The sequence below is a fragment of the Babylonia areolata genome, chromosome 21, assembly GCF_041734735.1.
Source record: "Babylonia areolata isolate BAREFJ2019XMU chromosome 21, ASM4173473v1, whole genome shotgun sequence".
NCBI classification, from domain to species: Eukaryota; Metazoa; Mollusca; class Gastropoda; order Neogastropoda; family Buccinidae; genus Babylonia; species Babylonia areolata.
In genome coordinates this window covers 20690111-20714012 of record NC_134896.1, presented here as the reverse complement: position 1 = coordinate 20714012, position 23902 = coordinate 20690111, and the positions used below count along the sequence as shown (strand labels likewise).

The window sequence follows — 23902 nt, the reverse complement described above, 5'->3', positions numbered from 1 at the left end:
CGCGTGTGTGTGCATGCACATCGTGTGTGTATGCACATTGTGTGTGTGAATGTTTGTGTCTGTGTGCATGCATATTTGTGTGTGTGTGTGTGTGTGTGTGTGTGTGTGTCCATGCACATTGTGTGTGTGAGTGTGTGTGTGTGCATGCATATTTTTGTAGGTGTGTGTGTGTGAGTGCATGTTATCTGTTCAAGAGTGTAGTTCACAGGTATGCATGTACACACACACACATACACACACACACACACACACACTCTTATATATGAATAATGTGTGTGGTCTGTGCACATTGTGTGTGTGTGTGTGTGTGTGTGTGTGTGTGTGTGTGGTGTGTGCACAGGGTGTCATTGTGTGTGTGCGTGTGTGCGCATGTGTGTACACGTCTGTATGTGATTGAGCATGTTATGTGTGCAAGAGTGTTGTTTACATGCATCTATTACATATATACATGTGTGTGTGTGTTTGTGTGTGAGAGCAGAGCGCCAAGGTGTGAAGGTGGACCGTGCCTACTGTGGCTGTTTCATGACCTCCCTGGAGATGGCTGGGGTCTCCCTCACCCTACTGAAACTAGACGTCGACCTGAAAACATGTCTGGGTAAATCTATCTCATGTACCCCTGACTAGCGCTCTCCCTTTCTTCTCTGTCTCCTGCGATAAATGTTGCCAGTCGTGTTTGTACACAAGGCCCTGGAAACTGAAATGTTTCAGCCTGTGGTCCCCATTGTTTAAACAGATGCTTTGCTGTTCTTGTTAAGTGCCAAGGCCACTTATTAGTAATCATCCTGATTCTCTTGTCTTTCCTTATCTTTCAGTAGGATTTTTATTGCACTGTTATGCTTATGTTTTAACATCAGTACTCTTGAGAAAAGTGTTAACCTCCACTGAAGATTCCTGAAATGCAAGGTTTTATTTTGTTTTTTTTCTTCTGAATGTGCAAGTTAAAATGCTTATGTTAAAATGTGTATTTATGGAAGGGATACAGAAGTATAGAACTTTCTAAGTTACTGCTTAGAAACCTTTATTAAAAAATTTGAATGAGGGAGATTGAAGGGGTTGGAGGTTGATTTCAACAATCATTGAGTACACAGTAAGATTGATTCATGTCAGTTTGTATGCAAGAGAAGACATAATTTTTTTGGTTTTTTTTTTTGGTCTACATAGATGCTCCCACCACAGCACCAGCCTGGCAGCATCCTCTTCTCACTGCTGGAGTGACCGACAGGAAAACCCCTGATGCTATGATGGTCCAGGTCTCTGATCAGCAGACATCTTCAGATATTGACACACCAAAAGGAGCGACACTTCCACCAGGTAAAGTTTCGTAATTTTCTGTCTGGGATGTGATGTGTTTTTCCTCGACCTTTACTTGTTAACTGTATATACAGTATTGCCTCCTTCTTCTGTCGCATAGTCACAGACCTTAGGGGCACAGTGATAACCTGGCAGCCAGTTGTCTCCACCTCTTCCTGTTCCTTATCTCTCTCAGGGCATTGCTCAATCTCAGGCCTGTCCATTCTGTGACATTGTTCTCCCGTTTCTCTTTCTGCCTGCCTCTCCTCCTCCTTCCTTGTGCTGTGCTTTGCAGGATTGTCTTGGAAAGCCCTGCTGATCATGAGGTGTTCCCGTATTACTTCATTTTGTGTCTCTTTGTCACGATCAGGAGGTCTTCAAATGATCCGATGGTTCACTCAACATTTTCAGGAGATTTCAGGGAGTTTTTGGAAGCATCTCATCTCAGTGGCCTACATCCAAGATTGCCCTAGTGGTTGATGAAATTAAAAACAGAGCAGTTCTATCAGGTTTTATTATCACCAGTTAATTTGATAAAGGCAAGCATCATGGAGGCAGACACAAAACAATCAGAAAGCAGTTGACACACCTGGGTCTTCAGCAGCGCTGGGGAATTCCAGTGGTAAAAATCAGGCCTTGACCTCCACCTTGGGTGCCAGTGTATTTGAAGAAGCCTTATTACAGCTTTTCTTGTTATGCTCTGAAAGTTCTCTGGATTCTTGCTTGCTGTATGATAACAATAATCATTTTGATGAGTGAGATGGTGCTGTTTGACTTTGGATGTTTTAGAAAGTCTGTTTGCAAGTTTTCTCTGTTTTATGTTCTTGTATTGTTGCACACAACATTACTGTGTTGAACATTTGCAAGTTTCATTTGACTGTGGTTTGTGCATTTCAGTTGTTGCCTTTGAGTTTTGTTATTTTTTATTTTTACAGTATGGATATACATGAGAACACTGTGTTCTAGAATATTTCATGATTTTTTTTGTTTGTTTGTTTGTTTGTTTTGTTTTGTAACTCACCAGCTGCTTTGGCAAAGTGGTTAGCATTGCAGACTGACGACTGGGAGGACTCAGGTTCAGTCCCCATCAGAAATTAAAGGTATGTTTTTCCAGACCAGTGGCTGGCTCCAACCTTGAGTGAAATGTGTTATAGTCTCAAATGGGAAGACAGGAACCACACAGTTGAAGGTTGTCCACTTCATGGATGCACCTTTGAGAGTGTTGCTCAAGGTTTGTGACCAGTGCAGTAGGTGTGTGGATCTCTAAGCCTGGCTGACACTGTGATATATTTTGAGTGTAAAGCCTTGTCAGTTAGTTCCCAACCTAAATGGACCCACATTGCCACATTTTCATCACCCCTGTCACCATTCATCCTCATTAAAATATAGAAAACAATAATGTGTCTGGGGCACCAAATGAAAACACCAACAAACTCTCCACCCCCCCCCACTCCAAAAAAAAAAAGTAACTGAGAAGCGTTCATGGACTTTTGACCTGTTGCAGCTGAGGCGGACCGCATGTACAGCATTCTGAAAAACATTGCGGAGAGTCTGGTATCGGCGGAAGACCAGCTTAATTCCCTGGATCGGCAGTCAGGGGATGCAGACTGTGGCAGCACTATGGCCAGGGGAGCAAAAGGTACACATAATGTCATCAGCACTTTTGATTCATTGACATTGACATGCAGAAGGCAGGTTATACACCAAGGGAGGTCACTAGCAAGTTTCTTTGGGCAAGTCAGGCAGTAGTTTGCACAGGACAGGAATCAGACCCTTATTGGAGTCTGCACCAGTAGGTCAAAGCACAGTATGTTAGATTAAATGTTATTTTAGGGGAAAAATGTTCCTGTCATTAGCACTTTTTTTTACGTTGATCTGTTGTACTTTAGGTTGTACTACTGGAGACATTGAAAATTTGTGAACTGAATGTGTTGTTGATTCACTCTGATGTGTTGAATTGACATGCTGTACTTTTGTTCATGTTGATGGTCGTGTATATATCTCTCATTGTCTGTCTGTCTGTCTGTCTTTTTCTCACTTTCATTCACTGCCTCCTTGTCTTTGCAGGGACACCATGTTTATCTTGTACATCAGACTTTTTCTTAGGAGTCATTTTGTGTGTGTGTGTGTGTGTGTATGTGCGAAAATGGTAAGAAAGCAGTATATGAACAAGCGCAAAAGGCAATGTATTCTTTAATGCAAACATCTAGAAATGAAAAATTGCCCATAGATGTTACCGTAAAGTTCGGTCTATTGAGTGCACCGGTATATAAGCCGCACCCACTAAATTTAAAAAAAAAAAAAGAACTTCATACACACATAAGCCGCACTGGCTTTTAAGCCGCACCTGTTACCGGTACCGGAACACATACCAAGCGAAAATACTTTGAACTTCATACACATACCGATACTACGGAAAAGCTATCAATACTGTAGGTTATGAATTAATAAACACACGCTGAAACAACACAAAGAAAAGCAAGTGAAAATACTGCAAGTGCCACAAAAAACCACAAAAAACCACAACAAAAATAAGATCCATAATTTAAGGATAGTCACTTTTATTCCACGTCGTCCTGCTCACTGAATCCACTGAAATCTTCGTCTTCAGTGTCCGAGTTAAAGAGGGTCAGCACTGCTTCCTCCGCCATCTTGTCACTGACCTCAGCCTCGCTTTCACTTGATGAACCTGAATGCAAGGTGGAGGTCGCTGCTGGTCTGTCGCTTGCACTGTCGTCTGCTGCAGCACACAGTCCAGCCTTACCGAAAACCACTGACAATGGTGGACTGCTTAATTTTCCCCCATGCTGTCAGGATCCATTGACAGACTTCAGCAAAGGTAGCTCGTCGTAAACGTCCAGTTTTGGTGAATGACTTTTCACCACTTGTCATCCAGGTTTCCCACTCGACACACAGTGCCACTTTGAATGGACGGTTGATACTGATGTCGAGTGGTTGCAAATACTTGGTTGTGCCTCCTGGGATCACTGCTTGAATTGAGTTGGTTGTTCTGACAGCTTCTTTCACAGAGTCAGTAATGTGGGCTCTCATGCTAATCCAAAACAAGCATGGCCTTATTCCGGCGAAAGAAACCCCCTGGACGCTTGCCATAGAACTCTACCAGCCACGCCTTCATTAAAGTTTCATCCATCCACCCTTTCTTGTTGACTTTTACTACGATTCCTTTTGGGAACTTTTCCTTTGGCATTGTGATGCATTTAAAAATGACCATTGGTGGTAGCTTTTCTCCTGATGCTGTGCAGCTCAGAACACAAGTAAAGTGTGTTTTTTCATGGCCAGTTGTTTTCAGTGTGATGGATGATTCTCCTTTTTTTTTTATTTACAGTCTTGTGAAGAGGAAGGTCAAAGGTACTTCATCCATATTAATGATGTCTTGCGGACCAATGAAATTCTCGGCTATTTTCTCCTATGTGAAGTTATGGAAATTTGTTAGTTTATCTTTAAAGTCAGGAGGAAGCTGTTGACAGAGAGTTGTTCTTGTCCTGACTGAAAGACCTCTTCGCTTTAAGAATATGAGGCGCCATGATGGCCCACCTTGGAAACCCTCAATGTTCTTTTCTGCAGCGATTGTTCTTCCCTTCAGTCTGATCTGAACTGTGGAAACACCTCGGCCGTTCGCTCTCTGTGTGTCGATCCAGTCTTCGAGGTGGTTTTCTAATTCAGGCCATCTGCACTTCTTGCGTCTAAAGCCTTTGTTGTTTTCTTGCAACACAAAAGTTCTCCATGCTGCTTCCTCCAATGTCGTATCATCGATTCATTCACTCCAAGCTCATGTACAGCGGCTCTATTACCTTTTTCGACAGCTAGGTTGATCGCCTTCAATTTGAAGGCTGCATCGTAGGCATTACGTTGTGTTTTCGGCATGATGCGGGTGTGCGCTTGAGCAGAGTAGAACTGAATGCTCAACTGAAGGCTTTAATGTGTGCGGATCTGATTTTTAAAACTTGAACAGTTAGCACACAAATCTGAAGCTCATCCAAAAATTAATGAACAGAGATCGTGATTTTGGTGAGTTGAAGGGCCGCTAAGAATAGACGAGAACGTGACACTCCCGGGATTGGGAAAATCCGCAAATAAGCCGCATCATTGTATAAGCTGCATAGGTCGAAGCTGGGAGAAAAAGTCGCGGCTTATAGACCGAACTGTACGGTACCTTGGATTTGTATCAATTAGCTGTTCTGGTTTTATCATATGGTTTGGAAATATGGGGATATGAAAATATTAAAATATCCTAGGGAAATTCCAGTTAAAAATCATAAAACATATATTTCAACTGAAGAGAAGTACAATGAATAACTTGATATTTGGTGAACTGGAATATCCCCATTTTCAGTCCTAATTAAATCAAGGCAAATTTGATTTTGGACAATCTCTTTTTTTATGAATCAGAAAAATTATCTTCAAAAAAATGTTTAGCACAATATACTATTTGAACACAGAAGGGGTTTATGGATCAGAAGAGATCTATGATCCAAATTTTAGTTGGAATGGAATTCGATTGTCCATATTTTCTGATATTCGAAAAATTTTGTTGCCTGTTAAATATGTATGTCCAAGGTCTGGTTTTCTTTTTATAAATTATTTTCTGCAAGTAAACAGATTCTCTTTAGTCAAAGTAAACTTATTGAAATGTGCAATGTTGCATAGGATGCTTTCATGCAGAAGAAGGAATGTTAACCCTTATTTTACCTTATTTGCTGCAAACATGATAATTCTAGTGTTCTTGATTTTGTTGTTGTTGTTGTTGTTTTTTTAATTCTCCATGTCCCAATATTGGTCAAGGGTTAATTGAATTTTGAAATCCTGTCCGTCTCTGTCTGTATGTCTGTTATAAGAAAAAAATGTTTGTCTGTTTCCTGACCCAAATCCTTCCCCACAGCATCCCCCCACACCCACTCACTTCTCCCCCTCAGCGCACCAACCGCCTCCTTCAGCCCCAGTTTTTCTCTATGTGGTATGTTGTGCGCCACAGAAAGTGTGTGTGTGTGTGTGTGTGTGTGTGTGTTCGCACGTCTCTCTCTCTCTCTCTTTCTCTTGCGCAAAAAAACTTATTCTTTGCCTGTTTTTTGAAACCCAGGCAACCCCTCCCCCCCCCGCCTCCCATACCCACACACCCACCCACTTCTCTCCCCCACCCCATGCACCCAACCACCATGCTTATCACAAACTTGTTCTGTCTGGTATGTTGTTTTGTGCACTGCACAATATTGTTGTTGTTGTTGTTGTTGGGTTTTTTTCTTCGTTGTCTGTTTAGTAATGTGTGTGTGTGTGTGTGTGTGTGTGTGTGTGTGTTATGTGCGCGCGCGCGCGCGCGCGCGTGTGTGTGTGTGTGTGTGTGTGTGTGTGTTATGTGTGCGCGTGCGTGTGTGTGTGTGTGTGTGTGTGTGTGTGTTTTCAATACCCCACAGCCCTGCTGGAGGGCCTGGGAGGGCGAGAGGAGCCAGGCCTGCCCGTGTCCTGTCCCAGTCTGTGTGCCACCGCTCTTGCTTCCATTGCCGAGAACACAATGGGGGGGTCTTCGGGAGCTGTAAGATGTTATCATTATTATTATTATGATCATTATCATTATTGTTGTAGTTATTGGTTTCAGGTGGGTGGGTGTGTGCATGTGTGTGGGTGCAAAGTTCACTGCCATTTCAGTGGCATCACCTTCAGTTTCTGTTGCAAGGAGGCGTCAAAGCATGCGGACTGATGCATGTGCACTGCACCACATCTGCTGTTAAAGAAATAAAGAAATGAAAGGAGCAGGTGCTGGTCCCACGTATAAACCCAGTGTGCTGGTCAGGCCTTGACAGCCTAGCTTGTATAAAACATTAACACTAAATTAAATAAATCCTCAATAACATAAAAAGCACAAAAGACAAACCTAAACTAATATGAATAATAAACTTCACACTGCTCATATTGAAACCTCCATACACAACAGCCCCATCAGGGTCTGGTCTGTCTGCCCCACTCAGTCCCACTGCTGACAATTCACAACCCACAGGGAAGCAACCGTGAGGTCACACGCCAGATGTGACCCTGCATTGTTGCTGTGCCATTACAGTGGTGTTCTGTGGTGCCTGTTCGGTACCAGCATATGAAATACACTGTGTTAACTTACTGCTAAGTCATTTCAGTGGTGTTCTGTGGTGCTTGTTCTGTACCAGCATATGAAAGACACTGTGTTAACTTACTGCTAAGTCATTTCAATGGTGTTCTGTGGTGCCTGTTCTGAACCAGCATATGAAAAACACTGTATTAACTTAGTGAGCCACTGCTAAGTCATTTCAATGGTGTTCTGTGGTGCCTGTTCTGTACCAGCATATGAAATACACTGTGTTAACTTACTGCTAAGTCATTTCAATGGTGTTCTATGGTGCCTGTTCTGTACCAGCATATGAAAGACACTGTGTTAACTTACTGCTAAGTCATTTCAATGGTGTTCTGTGGTGCCTGTTCTGAACCAGCATATGAAAAACACTGTATTAACTTAGTGAGCCACTGCTAAGTCATTTCAATGGTGTTCTGTGGTGCCTGTTCTGTACCAGCATATGAAATACACTGTGTTAACTTACTGCTAAGTCATTTCAATGGTGTTCTATGGTGCCTGTTCTGTACCAGCATATGAAAGACACTGTGTTAACTTACTGCTAAGTCATTTCAATGGTGTTCTGTGGTGCCTGTTCTGAACCAGCATATGAAAGACACTGTATTAACTTAATGTGCCACTGCTAAGTCATTTCATTTGCGTTCTGTAATGCCTGTTCTGAACCAGCATGTGAAAGACACTGTGTTAACTTACTGCTATGTCATTTCAATGGTGTTCTGCAGTGCCTGTTTTGAACCAGCATATGAAAGACACTGCGGCAACTCACTGAGCCACTGCTAAGTCGTTTCATTTGTGTTCTGTAGTGCCTGTTCTGAACCAGTATACGAAAGACACTTTGTTGACTTACTGGGCCTTCTTCTGATGATAATAATCACTTATTCATGGAGTCAGAGAATGAGCGTCTTCTCTGAACAGAACACTGCCACCATGTCCTCCCAACGTCAGTCCCTGTGAATCTACAGAAACCAAAGGCTTTACAAACTCACCATAGGAATGGAAGTGCAGGGGAAATGAGAACTGAGGTCACCATGTGAGTGGAGCATGCAAGGCCACAAACTTTGGGAGATATTTACTGTGGGCTTTTTTTATGTTTGATGATGGTGATGGTGCTTTGAAGATTCATGTATATAATAAATACTGTATTGTATAAAATATTGTATTGCATCCATGTAGGTTTTGGACTGTGGTACACATTTAGGTTTGGGACTATGAGTTGCCTGTAATTGTCTTGTGTGTGTAAGTGTGTGTGTATGTGTGAAAGTGTTGTGTGTGTGGTAATATTTGTGTGAATGTGTGCTTGTGAATGTTTGTGTGTATGTGCATGTATGTGTGACTGAGTTGAAACTGTACTGTATACTCATGTGTGTGATCAGATTGCAGTGTACTGACTTGTAACTCTGTGTGTGTGTGTATGTGTGTGTATGCTTGTGTGTGTGTGTGTGTGTGTGTGTGTGTGTGTGTGTGTGTGTGTTATCAGCTGTACAGTTTGCTGCTGACTGCGGCTGCAGTCCCTCTGCAGGCAGGGGTGCAGAGTGCTGACTGGGTAAAGGCACTGCGGGCAGGCATCGATGCCTTAAAGAGGTGTGTGGCCGCTCTCTCACTCGCTGTGTGCAGCAGCAGCTTTTCGGTTCTTACTACCTCCACACGCCCCATCTCAGCGTCATGTCATGTCCTTGGGGAAAGGCATTTTACAGCATTTTACTCTGATTTCCCTCACTCCTCACCCCAGGTGTGAATGGGAACCTGACTTAGGCTGAGGAAGGTTAAAAACTATGGCTCTAGACACGGTGGATATGAATTCACTGACCTGATGGCCGTAAAAGACTACAGGACCATTCACTTTTTAACATCCACCAGGTCTGGGTTTTCACTTTGTTTATTTCTGTTGGTCAGCAGGATCATACAAAACTCCGCAGACAGATTTTTTTTTGTTTTTGTTTAAAGTGTGCGTGCAAATGTCAGCTGTTGGTCAAGGATCAGTTGATTACATTTGGATGGTCACTGTGGTGATCTGGACAGGTGTCTGGATTCAGGGAATTTAAAAAAAACCTATTCTTCATCTTTGAAAGTGAGGGGTGGAAGTTGGGGAAAAGGTAACAGTTTGTGTGACATCGTAAGAAAATGTCTGTAGATTTCATCTTATTGTGGAATGACGGGCCATGAAAGAGGGATAAACAGAAAAAGATATTAGATTTAATCCTGGCAGAACCCTCTTGTTCAATTACTGCAGGCATTGACACTATAAAGTTATCTGTGGCCAGTTTCTAGCAATAGCTTTTAGTGCTTAATCACTGTGGGCATTGACTACAAAAGAGGTGTGTGGCCAGACCTTCACTGTATGTTTCTAGCAATAGCTTTTAGTGCTTAATCACTGTGGGCATTGTCTACAAAAGAGGTGTGTGGCTAGACCTTCACTTTAGATGTGTAGCAGTTGCTTCTGGTGCTTGTTGAATTAAAGGTTTAGCAGCTTAGAAAAGCTTGTTGCACTGATGGTTTCACAAGGTGGGTGGGGATTGGGAGTGTTTATGTGAGTGACTGTGCACCCTTGACAATGTAATGTGCGTATCTGATTTTGGAGTGAATCTTTACTATTTGTTCTTGTAGGGATGGAGGCTTGCGCGATGGGGGTGTGGGGGGGTGGATGAAGGGGGAGTAGAAGCAGAGGGAGGAGGGAAGGATGGTTCTGAGGGGGAGGGGGCATGAAGGAGTTTGTGAGTTAGAGATAGGGGCAGGACATAGACAGGGGTGTGTCCATCCAGCTTTGCACTCTCAGCACAGACTGAAGACAGAATCCTGCTTTCCTCCATTACAGACTGCAGCTGCACACATGCATTCAGGCAGACAAAAAACCTGGACACTTCTGCAGGTGCAGACATCCAGTCGTTTTCACACACACATACACCCACATGTCCAAGTGCGATTGCTGTGACAAACACATGCATGTGAAAGCTACAGGTTGGATTATCCATTTGTTTACACCCACATGCACTCGTGTGTCCAAGCGCGCTTACTTGACAAACACATACAAGTGATAGCTACATGCTGGATTATCTGTTTGTTTACACCCACATATCCCCCTATATCCAAGCATGATTGCTGTGACAAACACATGCAGGTGACAGCTGCATGCTGGGCCATGCTGACAGTTTTGATGAAGCTGTGTTTGTGGAGTGAATAGCATTTGTTTTGTTCTAGGTATGGAGGAGCTGAACCTGGTGACAGAACCATGGTGAGATTTCTCTGTGTGTTAACTGGAGGAAAAGTGTGTGTGTGTGTGCGTTTGTGTGTGTGTGTGCGTGTGTGTGTGTGTGTGTGTTTGTGCATGTTTACACATGTTTATGCATGTTATGTGTTTGTGTGCATACATGCAGGCAAGCATGCACCAGGTATAGTCTTGCGCATGTATGTAAGTTTATTGATATTTGTGTGAGTTCACATGTTTGTATTTGCTTTTAGGACACAACTCTTTGTGGAATTTGAGAATATGCTTCTAAAATAAAGGATAGAACTGGAAACATCTGTCAAACCCAAAACCTAGGTAAACAGTTGAACAGTAAGGGTGAATGAATGACTAAATTTTCATTTTCCAAAGATGGAGACATTAGCATATTGGCCAGCTTACATGATCTGCTATTGGTACAGTAGAATAAAGATTCAGAAATAAATCGGAAGGGAATAACACTGTCAATGAAATGATAAAGAGTAAGTAACACACACTGTCAAAGGCTGTTGAAGATGACCAAGCTGGAATCTCAAAGTTTTTTTTTACGAGATGAATACAAGATGGAACTTGCTCATTTTTGCACACATTTTTATGTGATAACCACTGATTGAAATGATGATTCCTCACTGTCGCACATACAAATTACCTTACAGTGTGAGATTTTCAGTTTTATTTTATCAGAGAGCTATGCTTATATTCTTTATTGTATTATTTATTTTGTGCAAACAAGGTATTCTTTTACAAACAGAAATATGCACAGATGTTTAATTTTTTTTTATTGTATTATATTTTGTACAAACAAGGTATTCTTGTACAAACATAGTAATACACACAAATATTAAACTTTTTGTTTTGTTTTGTTTTTTATGTGAGCAGGTTTAAGTGTTGGACTTTCAGTTTGAGGGTCCTGGGTTCGAATCTTGGTAACGGCGCCTGGTGGGTAAAGGGTAGAGATTTTTCCTATCTCCCAGGTCACCATATGTGCAGACCTGTTTGTGCCTGAACCCCCTTTATGTGTGTATACACAAGCAGAAGATCTAATAGGCTCGTTAAAGATTCTGTAATCCATGTCAGCATTGGGTGGGTTATGGAAACAAGAACATACCCAGCATACACACCCTTGAAAACAGAGTATGGCTGCATACATGGCAGGGTAAAAACGGTCATATACGTAAAAGCCCACTTGTGTACATACGAGTGAACATGGGAGTTGCAGCCCACGAACGAAGAAGAAGAAGAAGAAGAAAAATTTTTTGCAAGCTTGAAATCTGTTAGTCATCATTTTCAGTTACTCAAGAAGGCATCACTGCAAGAAGGTATCATTGCGTTCAGACAAATCCATATATAATCTACACCAGAGCTGCTAGACAAATGCTTGACCAGCAGCATAACCCAGCATGCTTAATCAGGCGTTGAGTGGATGCATATATAATTTTGTTGCCTGTCATAGTGGATTTCTTCAGCAGAAATTCACCAGAGGACACATATGTTGCCGTGGGTTCTTTTTTTAGAGCGCAAAGTGCATGCTGCACATGGGACCTCAGTTTATTGTCTCATCTGAATGATTAAATGCTCAGTTTGATTTTTCAGTCAAATTTGGGAGAAAGGATGAGAGCAGGATTTGAACCCAGAACACTACAGATACTGCATTGGCAGATAAGCGTTTTATCTATTCTGCCACCTTCCTCCTCTGAATAATCAGACAGACATGCATCTTCCTGTTCAGATCTGTACAAAGGTCTCCCGTCACCAAAGCTTTCCTGTTATTCAGGTCATGAGTGATGGAATCAAGATGCATGTTTACTTGGTTTTATCTTGTTTGTGTGGTTGACGTTTGCCTTGGCCATAGTTATCAACATAAATATCAAAGACTTCAGAAATTAAAAGCCGGTGAGGATAATAGTACAGCAGGAAATACCTGGGAACAATATCAGCCTGCTCTGGAGAGGATTTGTTGGCATTGTATGCTTCAGCAGGAGTGAAGAGGATTAACTCACTCAGTACGGCCAGTCCTCTCTTCTCCTCTACACAGACCCCTCGGATGTCCAGTGGGTGTCTGAATGACCCAACCTTTAGCTTCCGTCATCAGAACTGTGGTATTCTTTGTCAACATTCATGTCTTCAGTATAAGAGCCTTCCGCTTGCAATATTTTGATGATGGTAATTGGGGTGAAACGCTGTTAACGTCGTCTCTTTCGCCGTTTGTATGGAAAGAGTTAAGTAAGTAAGTAAGTAAATAAGTAAGGATAGTGTTTGTAAGCAGCACCGGCAGTGAGAGGAGACTGTTGCAGCTGGACCCCCTTCTCACAGCATCCGCTGTCTTCAGTCAGCAGGTGACCCAGACCACTGCCATCAAGGCGTTTTCTATGGCGGTTGAGGTCAGCAGATGTTTTTGTGACTTTATACGTTTTGGCTTTGTACTCGTTGTCATCATTATTGCTGTTGTTGGTGTTTGATATCTTACTTCTTGTCATCATTATTGCTGTTGTTACGTTTGTTTTCTTACTTGTTATCATTACAGTTGTTGTTTTTGTGTGATTTGAGAGAGAGATGTTTACGATATACAAATAAAAGAAGTTTGCAAAATGCTTTGTGAAATTAAAAAAACCCCAAACAAACGAGAAAGAGAAGGCCCTCATGGCTCACATTTGATTCTTACTGACCAAAAAAAGAAAAAAGAAAAAAAAAAAAAAGGAAGGAAACAGGACATGGTGCTGGATGGCAAACAGCAGCAAAGGTCCAGCTCCGAATGGTGTTCAGGTCGGTGGGTTAAACAACCAGGTTCATATAAATCAAAGTTTTATCATTTAATTGGTGTTGAACCCGGAGGACAACTCAAATGTTCCTTAGTCTTAACTGATCAGCATTAGTTTTGGATAGCAAGTGTAAGAACCCACTAGAAGGTTACCAGTTTTTAAACCCATTTGCTTACTACCAGAAATCTCAAACCGAAAGTTGTGAATGTATGTATGTATGTACGTATTTCTCTTTTTATTACAACAGATTTCTCTGTGTGAAATTCAGGCTGCTCTCCGCAGGGAGAGTGCATCACCACACTACAGCGCCACCCATTTTTTGGTATTTTTTCCTGCGTGCAGTTTTATTTGTTTTTCCTATCGAAGTGGATTTTTCTACAGAATTCTGCCAGGAACAACCCTTTTGTTGCCTGGGTTCTTGTATGTGCGCTAAGTGCATGCTGCACACGGGACCTCGGTTTATCGTCTCATCCGAATGACTAGCGTCCAGACCACCACTCAAGGTCTAGTGGAGGGGGAGAAAATATCGGCAGCTGAGCTGTGATTCGAACCAGCGCACTCAGATTCTCTCGCTTCCGAGGTGGACATGTTACCTCTAGGCCATCACTCCATGTATGTCTGCTGTGATGTAAACGTTTCCTCCAAATTTGTGTATTACAGAAGTATTTAGGTACTTTTTCACCCTCAGATACTCGTCTTGCTTTCGATCTTAAAGCTTTCCCTTCCATTTGTCTGTTTTCTGTTTTTCTTAATTGTATAATGTAATAAACTCTTTTTTTTCCTTCTGCAATTTTCTGTACACACTTGTACACACTTGATTCTCAAAGTTTAATTTTCTGTTTCCTCATTTTCTATAAGTCATCTTTTCTTTTTTAAAACCAAATGTTTTTGTTTTTGCTCTGATTTCCATTACTACAAGAAAGAGTTAATGGAAGGCTAGAAAGAACTGGTTGTTAGCGGTTAATTGAATTTCAGTGTCCAGTATTCTACTTGTTTTCTCATGCTTAAGGCAATACTGCATATTGTTCATTTACTTTTTCTCTTTTTTCTTTGACTAAATCAATAAATTCGTTGTCCCTAAGTGAAGATGAGTTCAGTTTCCATAACGTTTTTCTTTGGGGTTCTTTGTTGAATGCTAAGTCAGTTTTAGTATGAGTGATCACATGTGGAATCATGCAAGATGTCAGCATCTTTAACATTGGTGACAAGATTGTCAGAGATAGGGAGGAAGATGCTTTGGTGTAAGGGAGCAGGTATCCTCCAAGTGTATCCAAGAAATTTATTGTTTTATTCTGTCTGTATTTCCACTGGCTGTAAGTCATGCACCATCTTTATAATTGTTTCTTGTGCGCCCATATTATTTACATGCTTGTAATTATAATAGTCTATGTTAGGATTTGTTACCAGATTCCTTTCTTTCCCATTATTGCATCAGAAATAACTTGCCATACAATCTTTTCTGACTTTCTTTAAAAAAAAATAATAAAGGGTCATCCATGTTGGGTCCATACGGCATGTCAGTTATTGTGTGATATTTTGCACAAATATTTTTAGTTTTTGTTATGATTTGTCTAAACCAAAACCAGAAAGTCAGATGAAGACACGGAAAGGTTGAACCTTTGATAGATATGATCCTAAGATTAACCTGGAGATTAAAACAATTAAACACTGATGATTGACATGGACTGACTTAGGTGGAATCATTCGCTTTCCAGCACACAACTTCCAGTTTGATAAACACTCATTTCTGATGCTGAGGAAAATGAATGAATTGTATTTATGATTGCAGTTTAAACTTTTTTCTCCTGTTTGTTGCAGCAATTGTATTGATTAGGAAACAAAATTCTTAACGATTTTAATGCATGAAAAATTAGATGTTCTCACACATGCGAACACACTCCCCAACCCCACTTTGCATTTTTTTTTTTATGCGTGTGAAGCACTCTCCAGATTGGGAACATGGAGCATGGGCAAACTCATTTCCTGGAATTTAGGAACTTGGACCCCTATAATGTTGTTGTTGATATGTCACGTATGACTGTCTTCATAAACCATCAAAAAGTGTTGTATATATATGATTTCTATGATACGCACAGGCTGCGGAAAAGACGGCAGAGCACACGGCCAACATGAAGGCACAGGCAGGCCGTGCCAGCTATGTGAGTGCTGATCTGATCAACCAGCCTGACCCAGGGGCCATAGCCGTGGCAACGTGGATGAAGGCGGCCCTTGAAAAACTGCAATGAATGATGCTCAGTGTCATTTCCAGGATGTGTTTTTCAAAAGATACTGTTGACTCAGGATTTTTTGGTTTGCTGGAGTTTGTCTACATGAAATTGTTTCAGTTTAAAATGATTAGTGAAAAGCTTTCGCTTTTTTCTCTATCTCTGTATGCTTATGTTCTGTGTATGTACTGTATGTATATGGGAGAATGATGGTGCTGCTTGTGAGTGTTGTGATAGAGGTGGAGAAAGACTTGTGGTTTCTGATTATATTGGTATGGTATATTGCAGCTATTGTTGTTTTGTTAAGATATGTTGCCAGAAAGTCTTTGAGGCAGCAATTTCCTGTGTGATCCATTTTTTGTTGTTGTTGCTGAACAACTTGATGGTACTTTCAGAACCATTTATCAGCATTTCTTAAGTACCAGTGATTGAAACCATCACCATACAGGAATGCCAGATTTTTACATGATTGTGACAAGAATTTATTTTCAAGCTTTTTTGTTATGTACTTTTGACTTTAATGAAGTGGCCTTCTCAGTGTGCCATTGAATAGGTAGTTCGTTATATTTTCTGTGCTTAAATGAATGGGACTGTAGAGCACTAATTTCTGTAACATCTTACTTGTATGTTTCGTCTTAGGTTACACACCACCTCTGTGGCCAAAGCTTGAATAAAAACCACTAAACATTGTTCAGACATGTGGTGTAGTTATTTTCACACCTGCATTGATATAAACAGGAGCAGCTTATTTATATTGAAAAGCACAATTTATAATAATAACTAAATTGTGTCTGGAACAGGTTGTCCCACCGGGGGAAATTAAACTGTTGATGGTAGCAAATTTGGTATGGTCAGCTATGTTTAACCTGAATTTTTCTCCATGAAGTACCTTGCTGATGTGTTTAATGCAAATTTTGAATAAACAGATGAATTATTTCTTTTGCATGTTTTCTGTTCTGTGTTCAGTGTCAGACATGTTGCTTAGTTCAAGTTGTGTGTGCCAAGCATGGTCATGTTTGGGTGAGTCTGTGTATCACATGATCTGTATGTGTTTTCTCTCTCTCTCTCTCTCTCTCTCTCTCTCTCTCTCTCTCTATATATATATATATATATATATCTTAGTTCCAGATTTGTGGTAGTGGTGATGGTGGAATTCATTGGATGTAAGTTGAATGACATGTGGCATTGGGAGTACTAATATTAGTACATACACACACAATACAGCACATCACAGCATAAGATCTCTCTCTCTCTCTCTCTCTCTCTCTCTGTCACACACACACACACACACACACACACACACATGAATCAAGTGGAGATTTATTTTATGCACGAAAATGATCAAGTCAGTGCTGACAAAAACAAGCAGCAGCATCAAAGCCAAGCTTTTCAAACACTTCAGTAATACATATCAAAGTATGTTGTATGTAGCCTAGTTCACCGAATGAAAACAAACTAAAAGAAAACAAAAAAGAAATGTATTTAGGCCAAAAATGCAAGTACCAGAAAGTAAATATTCGAACATATTGTAATGAATTTAAAAAAACAAACATCTTAAGTGCAGTGAAAAAGGAGGGCAAACAAAAAGCCAATACTGGTGCAGTGGTCAGCTGGTTAGATCGCTGGATTCGCACCTTAGTTTCCTGAGTTCAATACCCGTTTCAGTCCACTTGACTGGTTAAGGGTGGAGACTTTTCTTACCTCCAGGTCAACATATGTGCAGACCTGCTACCCTCTTCATGTGCATACACACACCGACACAAAATCAAATACGCATGTTAAAGATTCCGTAATCCCTGTCAGTGTTCAGTGGATTATGGAAACAAGAATATACTCGGGATACACCCACCCACCCACCCACCCACTGAAAATGGGGTACGGCCGCATACATGGCATGGCAGGGTAAAAGAAAAACAACAAAAAACGGTCATGCATGCCCTTCCCTGCCTCTTCCTTGTCTTTAGTTTCTCCACTTTTAGAGTTACGCGTGCATGAGAATGACTGGTGCGAAAGCGCTTAGATTTGTCTATGCACAAGATTCAGCGCTACCATTATTATTATCATTATTATTAAAACTTACATGTCGGTGTGAGTGAGTGTGTGTGTATGTGTGTGTGTGTGTGTGTGTGTGTGTGTGACCGAAATCTGACTGAATGACACAGGAGACGAATGATAAGTACCCAAAAGCATCTCTCAGTCAGCTCTCATCCAGGTAGGCAGCCTGTTGTGCAAATGACTCCGTATTTTGTGAAGCACTTTAGAGCTTGGTTCCTGTCTGAAGATAGTTTCAGTTTCAGTAGCTCAAGGAGGCGTCACTGCATTCGGACAAATCCATATACGCTACACCACATCTGCCAAGCAGATGCCTGACTAGCAGCGTAACCCAACGCACTCAAAGGCGCTTTCAGAGTGTCCGTATCGTCATCATCAATGTATAAACGTTATCAGAACTTATTCCCATTTTGTGTTGAATGCAATTTTGCATTTAAGAAAAACTGACATCACCAGTATTCTTCAGTTACTGTTGGTGACTTTGGGACGTGTGTGATAAACACTGAAAAAACAGGATAGTGATGACGTCATCAAGATAGGAGAAAGAACAATTCCTGAAATTAGGGGGGGGGGGGGGGGGGGGGGGGGGGGGGGCGGAGGGGGTGAAATTTAACTCGTGGACAAAAAACAAACACACAAACAAATTTCGGGGAAGTGAGAATGAATGAACTGACTCAGTCATTCTGTCTGTCTGTTTAATCTGGCTTCTCCTCTGTCCGTCTGTGAGAGAGAGGAGCACTCCTATCGAAGGGAAGTTATCAGAAGACTAACAGCATCACACAAGTTTGTATTGAATTGAGTTGCTTCCCTTGCATTGATTGCCCCCCTCCCCCCCGCCCCTACATTCCTCGTCCATCAATATCACAATAATCACGCCATTATGTATTAATTATTATAACAAAACAACAACAACAACAACAACAACACACACACACACACACACACACGCACACACACACACGCACACACACACACACGCGCGCGCGCGCGCGCGCACACACACACACACACAGAGAAGAAACGTACAGAATAGTGGTAGGAAAAAGTGGGGTGACAGTTCTTAGCCACACATCCGCAGTGACAATAAAATATCCAACATTGTACATCCAGCTTGCATTTGAACATATATAGGCAGTTTGAACACATGAAGGCAAAAAGGAATAGCTCACAAAATTACAAGAGAGAAAAAAAAATGCTAGGGTGGGTTGATCTACATTCTACTCGGTACTTATGTTTTATCATTTTGAGAGTTTTTTTTTTCCTTTGTTTATGTTTCTTTGTTCCTTTCTTCTTCTTTTTTTTGTTTGTTTGTTGTTGTTGTTGTTGACTTGCTGCGACAAATATGGATATCTACAGATCAGGCTTCAATTGTTTTTGTGCGAAGTTATTCATCTTTCTGTGTCTCTGTTTCTGTCTCTGTCTGCATGTCTGTCGGTCTGTCTGCATGTCTGTCGGTCTGTCTACCCCCCTCCTCTCTCTCCCGGGCGCTCTCTTCGTCATCCCCGCTCTCCCCCACCCCATCCCCTCTCTCTGTGTCTGTCAAAGTGATCAAGATAAAGTCAGTGATCAATCACCACACATCTCTTTCATAAAGGGGAGGTGTAGAGCATTTGCTTTATGTATTTCCGTGTCTGTCTGCATTAGACAGAAATGTACAGTTAAAATTTATAAATTATCGAGCTCAGGTTAAGAACATTGATTAGTTCGAATGGCTTCCACAGCGAAGAATTAGGTCAGAAGTTTGGACACGGTTCAGTCGTCAGTTGGTTTGAAAAAGCAACTGGGTATTTGGCTTTGGGTTATAGAATTTTATCGAAAAACAAAACAAAACAAACAAACAAACAACAACAACGACAATGCCAGTATGAATGGGGCAGTCCGTGAGACGAGTTTTAATCAAGCGTCTTTGTTTTACACCGAGTGACAGTGCTTATTCCTTGGTTGGTAATACCAGCATTCTTAATGTCATCTGTTGGTGATCAACAAGAAGAATAGTTTTCCCCATGAGGACCATTGCCTTGGCTGACACATTGAAGTTCAGTGTCGGAGTTGGCATGATCATGGTGCTAAGGTTCCGAGCTGCTATCTGAACGAGGGTTTTTCTTTCAAATGTGAAGATTCTCTAGTTCTGGTTGACACATCTAGCGGAAAGTTTTCTTGACAACAACAACAACAAAAAGTTGCCACCCACTTGAATATTTCGATGGCTTCTCACCATGCACCTTCATCAGCAGAACTGACACGGGGTCTTCTTCTGTTCGAATGATTTCGGTCTGCCGGTTCTGGCCTGTTTACTCTGATCTCCAAAGCGACATGAATTTCGGACGGAGAAAGGTGCTTCCGTGGCAAAGCAGCTGGAATGAGTTTAGCTTCTCTTGTCGTGAGTGGTTGAACGATGCCCCCACCTCCACCCCCACCCCCCATCCCACTGAGGGGCAGGAAGGTCCTTAGCACGTGTGCCTTTAGGTCAGTGTTCTTCTTCAATCTTCTTGTCATGCCGTCTTGTTTAGACCTTCAAGTGACTTGGGTGTGCACAGCACTTAAGAGAGAGAGAGAGAGAGAGAAGGGGGCGGGGTGGGGGAAGAGGGGGGGGGAGGTGGGAGGAGGTTTTAGATCGCGGACCTTTATTTCACAGTATCTGGTCAGGACCTCTCCGGCTAGCGAAGCGCTCCCTGGGAATTCTACCCAATGAGAAGGAGAAGGCGCCACCTTCAGAATCATGGTTTGAGTGTGCGTGCTAGCTATCTGGGCATCAGTTCGTGTCTAACCCGTCTGGGCGTATTTCTTTCGGGGCGCCCTCTCATACATATGGTAGAACTCCGATTAAACTTTAACTTCCAGGAAAGTCTCTTTTAATCAATTAATTATCCCGATCGGCACAGTGTTTTCCGTGACGTTCTTCTTCGCCATGGCACCCACAGTGAGGTTGCGGTGCCGAATGCTCTTTCAGTGCATAGACACTAGTGCATAGACGAATTCTAGTGTCTATGTTCAGTGTAAACAGCAAACCTGTCCCCACCTTCTGGAAATTTTGGCTGGAACTTTTTATCTTTTCTTTAGCTCTCTTTCTTTCCGCTTTTTTCCCTTTTCTTCGTGTCGTCTCTTCCTTTCTTGATGTCTGCCTTGCTGGTCCATTGACATTTGTTTTCTTCTGGAAAGCCTGGATTTGTTTGTGGTCTTTTTCTCTGGGCTACTTGATAGTTGATAATTGAACACTCTTATTTATTTTATTTTATTTTATTTTATTATTATTTTTTTTTCTCAAGGTCTGACTAAGCGTGTTGGGTTACGTTGCTGGTCAGGCATCTGCTTAGCAGATGTGGTGTAGCGTATATGGATTTGTCCGAACGCAGTGACGCCTCCTTGAGCTACTGATACTGATGCTGATACTGAACACTCTTACTATAATATATATATATATATATATATATATATATATATATATATAGTGTGTGTGTGTGTGTGTGTGTGTGTGTGTGTGTGTGTGTGTTGCTCCAAGGACGTGTGAAATGCCCATTGGCAATGTTTGGTTTGCATGCCTTTTATTCTGTATGATTTTGATTGTTGTGTATAATTATGCTGTTTGGTTTTGTATGCCTCTGATTATGCATAATTTTGTTTGGTTGTGCTTTCATTCCGGTTACGTTTTTTGTAAAGCCTCTGACCGTGACGAAACTCTGTCGGGATGGTCAACGAAAGAAGCATGTCCCACTGAGGTTTATGTGCATGAAAGTGACTGCATTCGTGCCTGGTTTACTTTTTCGAGTGTTTTATTTATTTTTTATATATATATTTTTTATTAAGTTGTTTTAGTTTTTTTAAGGTTCTGCGGGACCGAAATTTACAGTTTACTTTTCCAGGTGGGTTTTTGTTTGTTTGTTTTGTTTTAAGTACGACTGGACCAATATTTACAGGATTGTTTTTTTTTTTCTTCTCAGTCCTGAGCTGGCCCTGTGTGGTTATCACACACAATTATACGCCCATCCAAACACACGCACACACACACACACACACACACACACACCACACTCCCCCCTCACCTCCCCCACCCCTAGCCCCCAAGCACAGCTTGGACACAGACTATTCGGTAAACACGTTCCATAGACAACAACAACAACAACACACACACACACACACAAAACACCACCACCAACAACAAACAAAGCAACAACAACAACAATACAACAACACGTATCTCTTCCATTTCTTTGCTTCGCAGCTGATCAACAACGCATACAAGAAACCAAAACAAACAAAAGAAACCTACACGAAAAAAACAACTAACTAACTAACTAACTAACTAACTAAACGGGCGAAAAGAAATTCAGAAAAGGTAACCATTGACACGCAGAAGACGCAGCACAGGCGAGCAAAGAAAGTTTGATTCATCATCGTCTAAATTCCCCGACGACTCACACGTGTGCTGCAGAGCAGACCAGTGCAGCAGACACACACAAACAATCAAAGCCAAAGCTTTCCGTTACTTCACATCTGTGGTTTCCATGCAGGTATCTCCCAAAATGTGTGTGTGTGTGTGTGTGTGTGTGTGTGTGTGTGTGTGTGTGTGTGTGTGTGTGTGTGTGTGTGTGTGTGTGTGTGTGTGTGTGTGTGTGTTTTCTTCTTTATTAAAACCCTTCTTTATGCTATTTTTTAATGATAGCATAGCATACTCTGTGAGCTCGGCTCTTTCTTACTGGGAGTTTCCATCTCCGCTCCATTGGTTTCCAATGGTGCTCTGCGAACTTCCGTGTTCTCTCATTGGAAATTTCGACTCCATTGACTTCACAGCGGAGTCTGGACTGTTAAAACGAGTAAAACGCCTTTCCTTTTCTTGCTGGGAAGGGTGGGGAGGGAGGGAGGGAGGGAGGGAGAGGGGACAGGAGGGAAGGGTTTAGAGGTCTTTGGGGTTTTGTTTTTTGCCGACGGACCGAATGGGACAGGAGACAGGTGGCTGGTTCTTAAAGTGCTCCCTTACTCATGCATGCCGTGATTTTTTGTTTGTTTGTTGTTGGGTTTTTTTGTGTGTGTTTTTGTTTTTGTTTTTTTGGATTGACTGTTTTCCGACTGGGTTGGTTCCTAGGATGGATGCAGACAGGCATGTATGAACCAGACTTGACGTTTCACACCAATTCGCCGCTTCCCGTTAACTGTTTCCCACACGACCAGTTCGGCAAATTGTCGCCACATCGCGGTTTTGGAATACGGCGAATCGGTTGTCATTGTAAGGTTCGGGTGGTGGTGGTGGTGGTGGTGGTGGTGTGTGTGTGTGTGTGTGTGTGTGTGTGTGTTCGCGCATTTGTGTTGCAGTTTTTACAATAACCTATCATCTAAAACAAATTTTTTTCTTAGTGGTTTAAGGGATTTCCTCCTCTTTCTTTTTGTTTGTTTCTTTCTTTCCAGATCTCTTATCAGTCCCCTTCTGAAGCTAGTTCTTTAGGCCTGTGTATTTACATATGTTTATTCGTAACACAACACATTCAAAGTATCTTAAAACTGCTCAAGAAGTGACGGGAGATGAGGAGAAAAAAGTACTGCAGGTGACTGTGTGAGTGTGTCCATCAGCTCTGTCGCGTTGTCTCAAATCTAACTCGATCATCAACATCCATTTTTGACTCACTTGTGTAAACAAAGTGAGTCTATGTTTTAACCCGGTGTTCGGTTGTGTGTGTGTGTGTGTGTGTGTGTGTGTGTGTGTGTGTGTGTGTGTCCGTGGTAAACTTTAACATTGACATTTTCTCTGCAACTACTTTGTCATTTGACACCAAATTTGGCATAAAAATAGGAAAAATTCAGTTCTTTCCAGTCATTTTGTTTAAAACAATATTGCACCTCTGGGATGGGCACAAAAAAAAATAAAGAATGAAGCCTAATTATATGCAAACTGCATTTACTGTTATATTTATATTTTTTGTATTCTCTAAACTTGGCACTTTGATCTGATATTATGACCCAACAGCTAGAGCAGTCATTATTATCATTTTTTGTTCAAACAGGAACTTCTTTTGCTAAGCATGGAAGTTTTATTTATTTTGCAAACGTTTTGGTGCAGATAGTAAAAAAAGGGAAATTACTCTGTAATGCTAGGGGAGTTAATTTGCTTTAAACTGATCTTTCTCATCTTAAACATTACATTTTGAAATTATACTCAATACATAAAAAGCTTGGATTTTTTTAAAAAGTGTATCACAAGTGAGTCTTGAAGGCCTTGCCTCTCTTGTCTTTCATGTTTTTATTTCAGTCT

General features: G+C 41.5%; 1 protein-coding gene across 1 annotated transcript in view; it reads left to right on the top strand.

Moving 5' to 3' along the window:
• Positions 1 to 16537, top strand: part of LOC143296188 (triokinase/FMN cyclase-like) — a 29571-nt gene extending 13034 nt beyond the window's left edge. The window contains exons 9-16 of the mRNA XM_076607998.1: positions 479 to 595; positions 1162 to 1311; positions 2795 to 2929; positions 6720 to 6838; positions 8883 to 8986; positions 10601 to 10634; positions 12920 to 13006; positions 15481 to 16537. Of these exons, the coding sequence (XP_076464113.1) occupies positions 479 to 595; positions 1162 to 1311; positions 2795 to 2929; positions 6720 to 6838; positions 8883 to 8986; positions 10601 to 10634; positions 12920 to 13006; positions 15481 to 15630 (896 nt within the window). The 3' untranslated portion in view covers positions 15631 to 16537. The remainder of the gene's footprint in view (positions 1 to 478; positions 596 to 1161; positions 1312 to 2794; positions 2930 to 6719; positions 6839 to 8882; positions 8987 to 10600; positions 10635 to 12919; positions 13007 to 15480) is intronic.
• The last annotated feature ends 7365 nt before the right edge of the window (positions 16538 to 23902 follow it).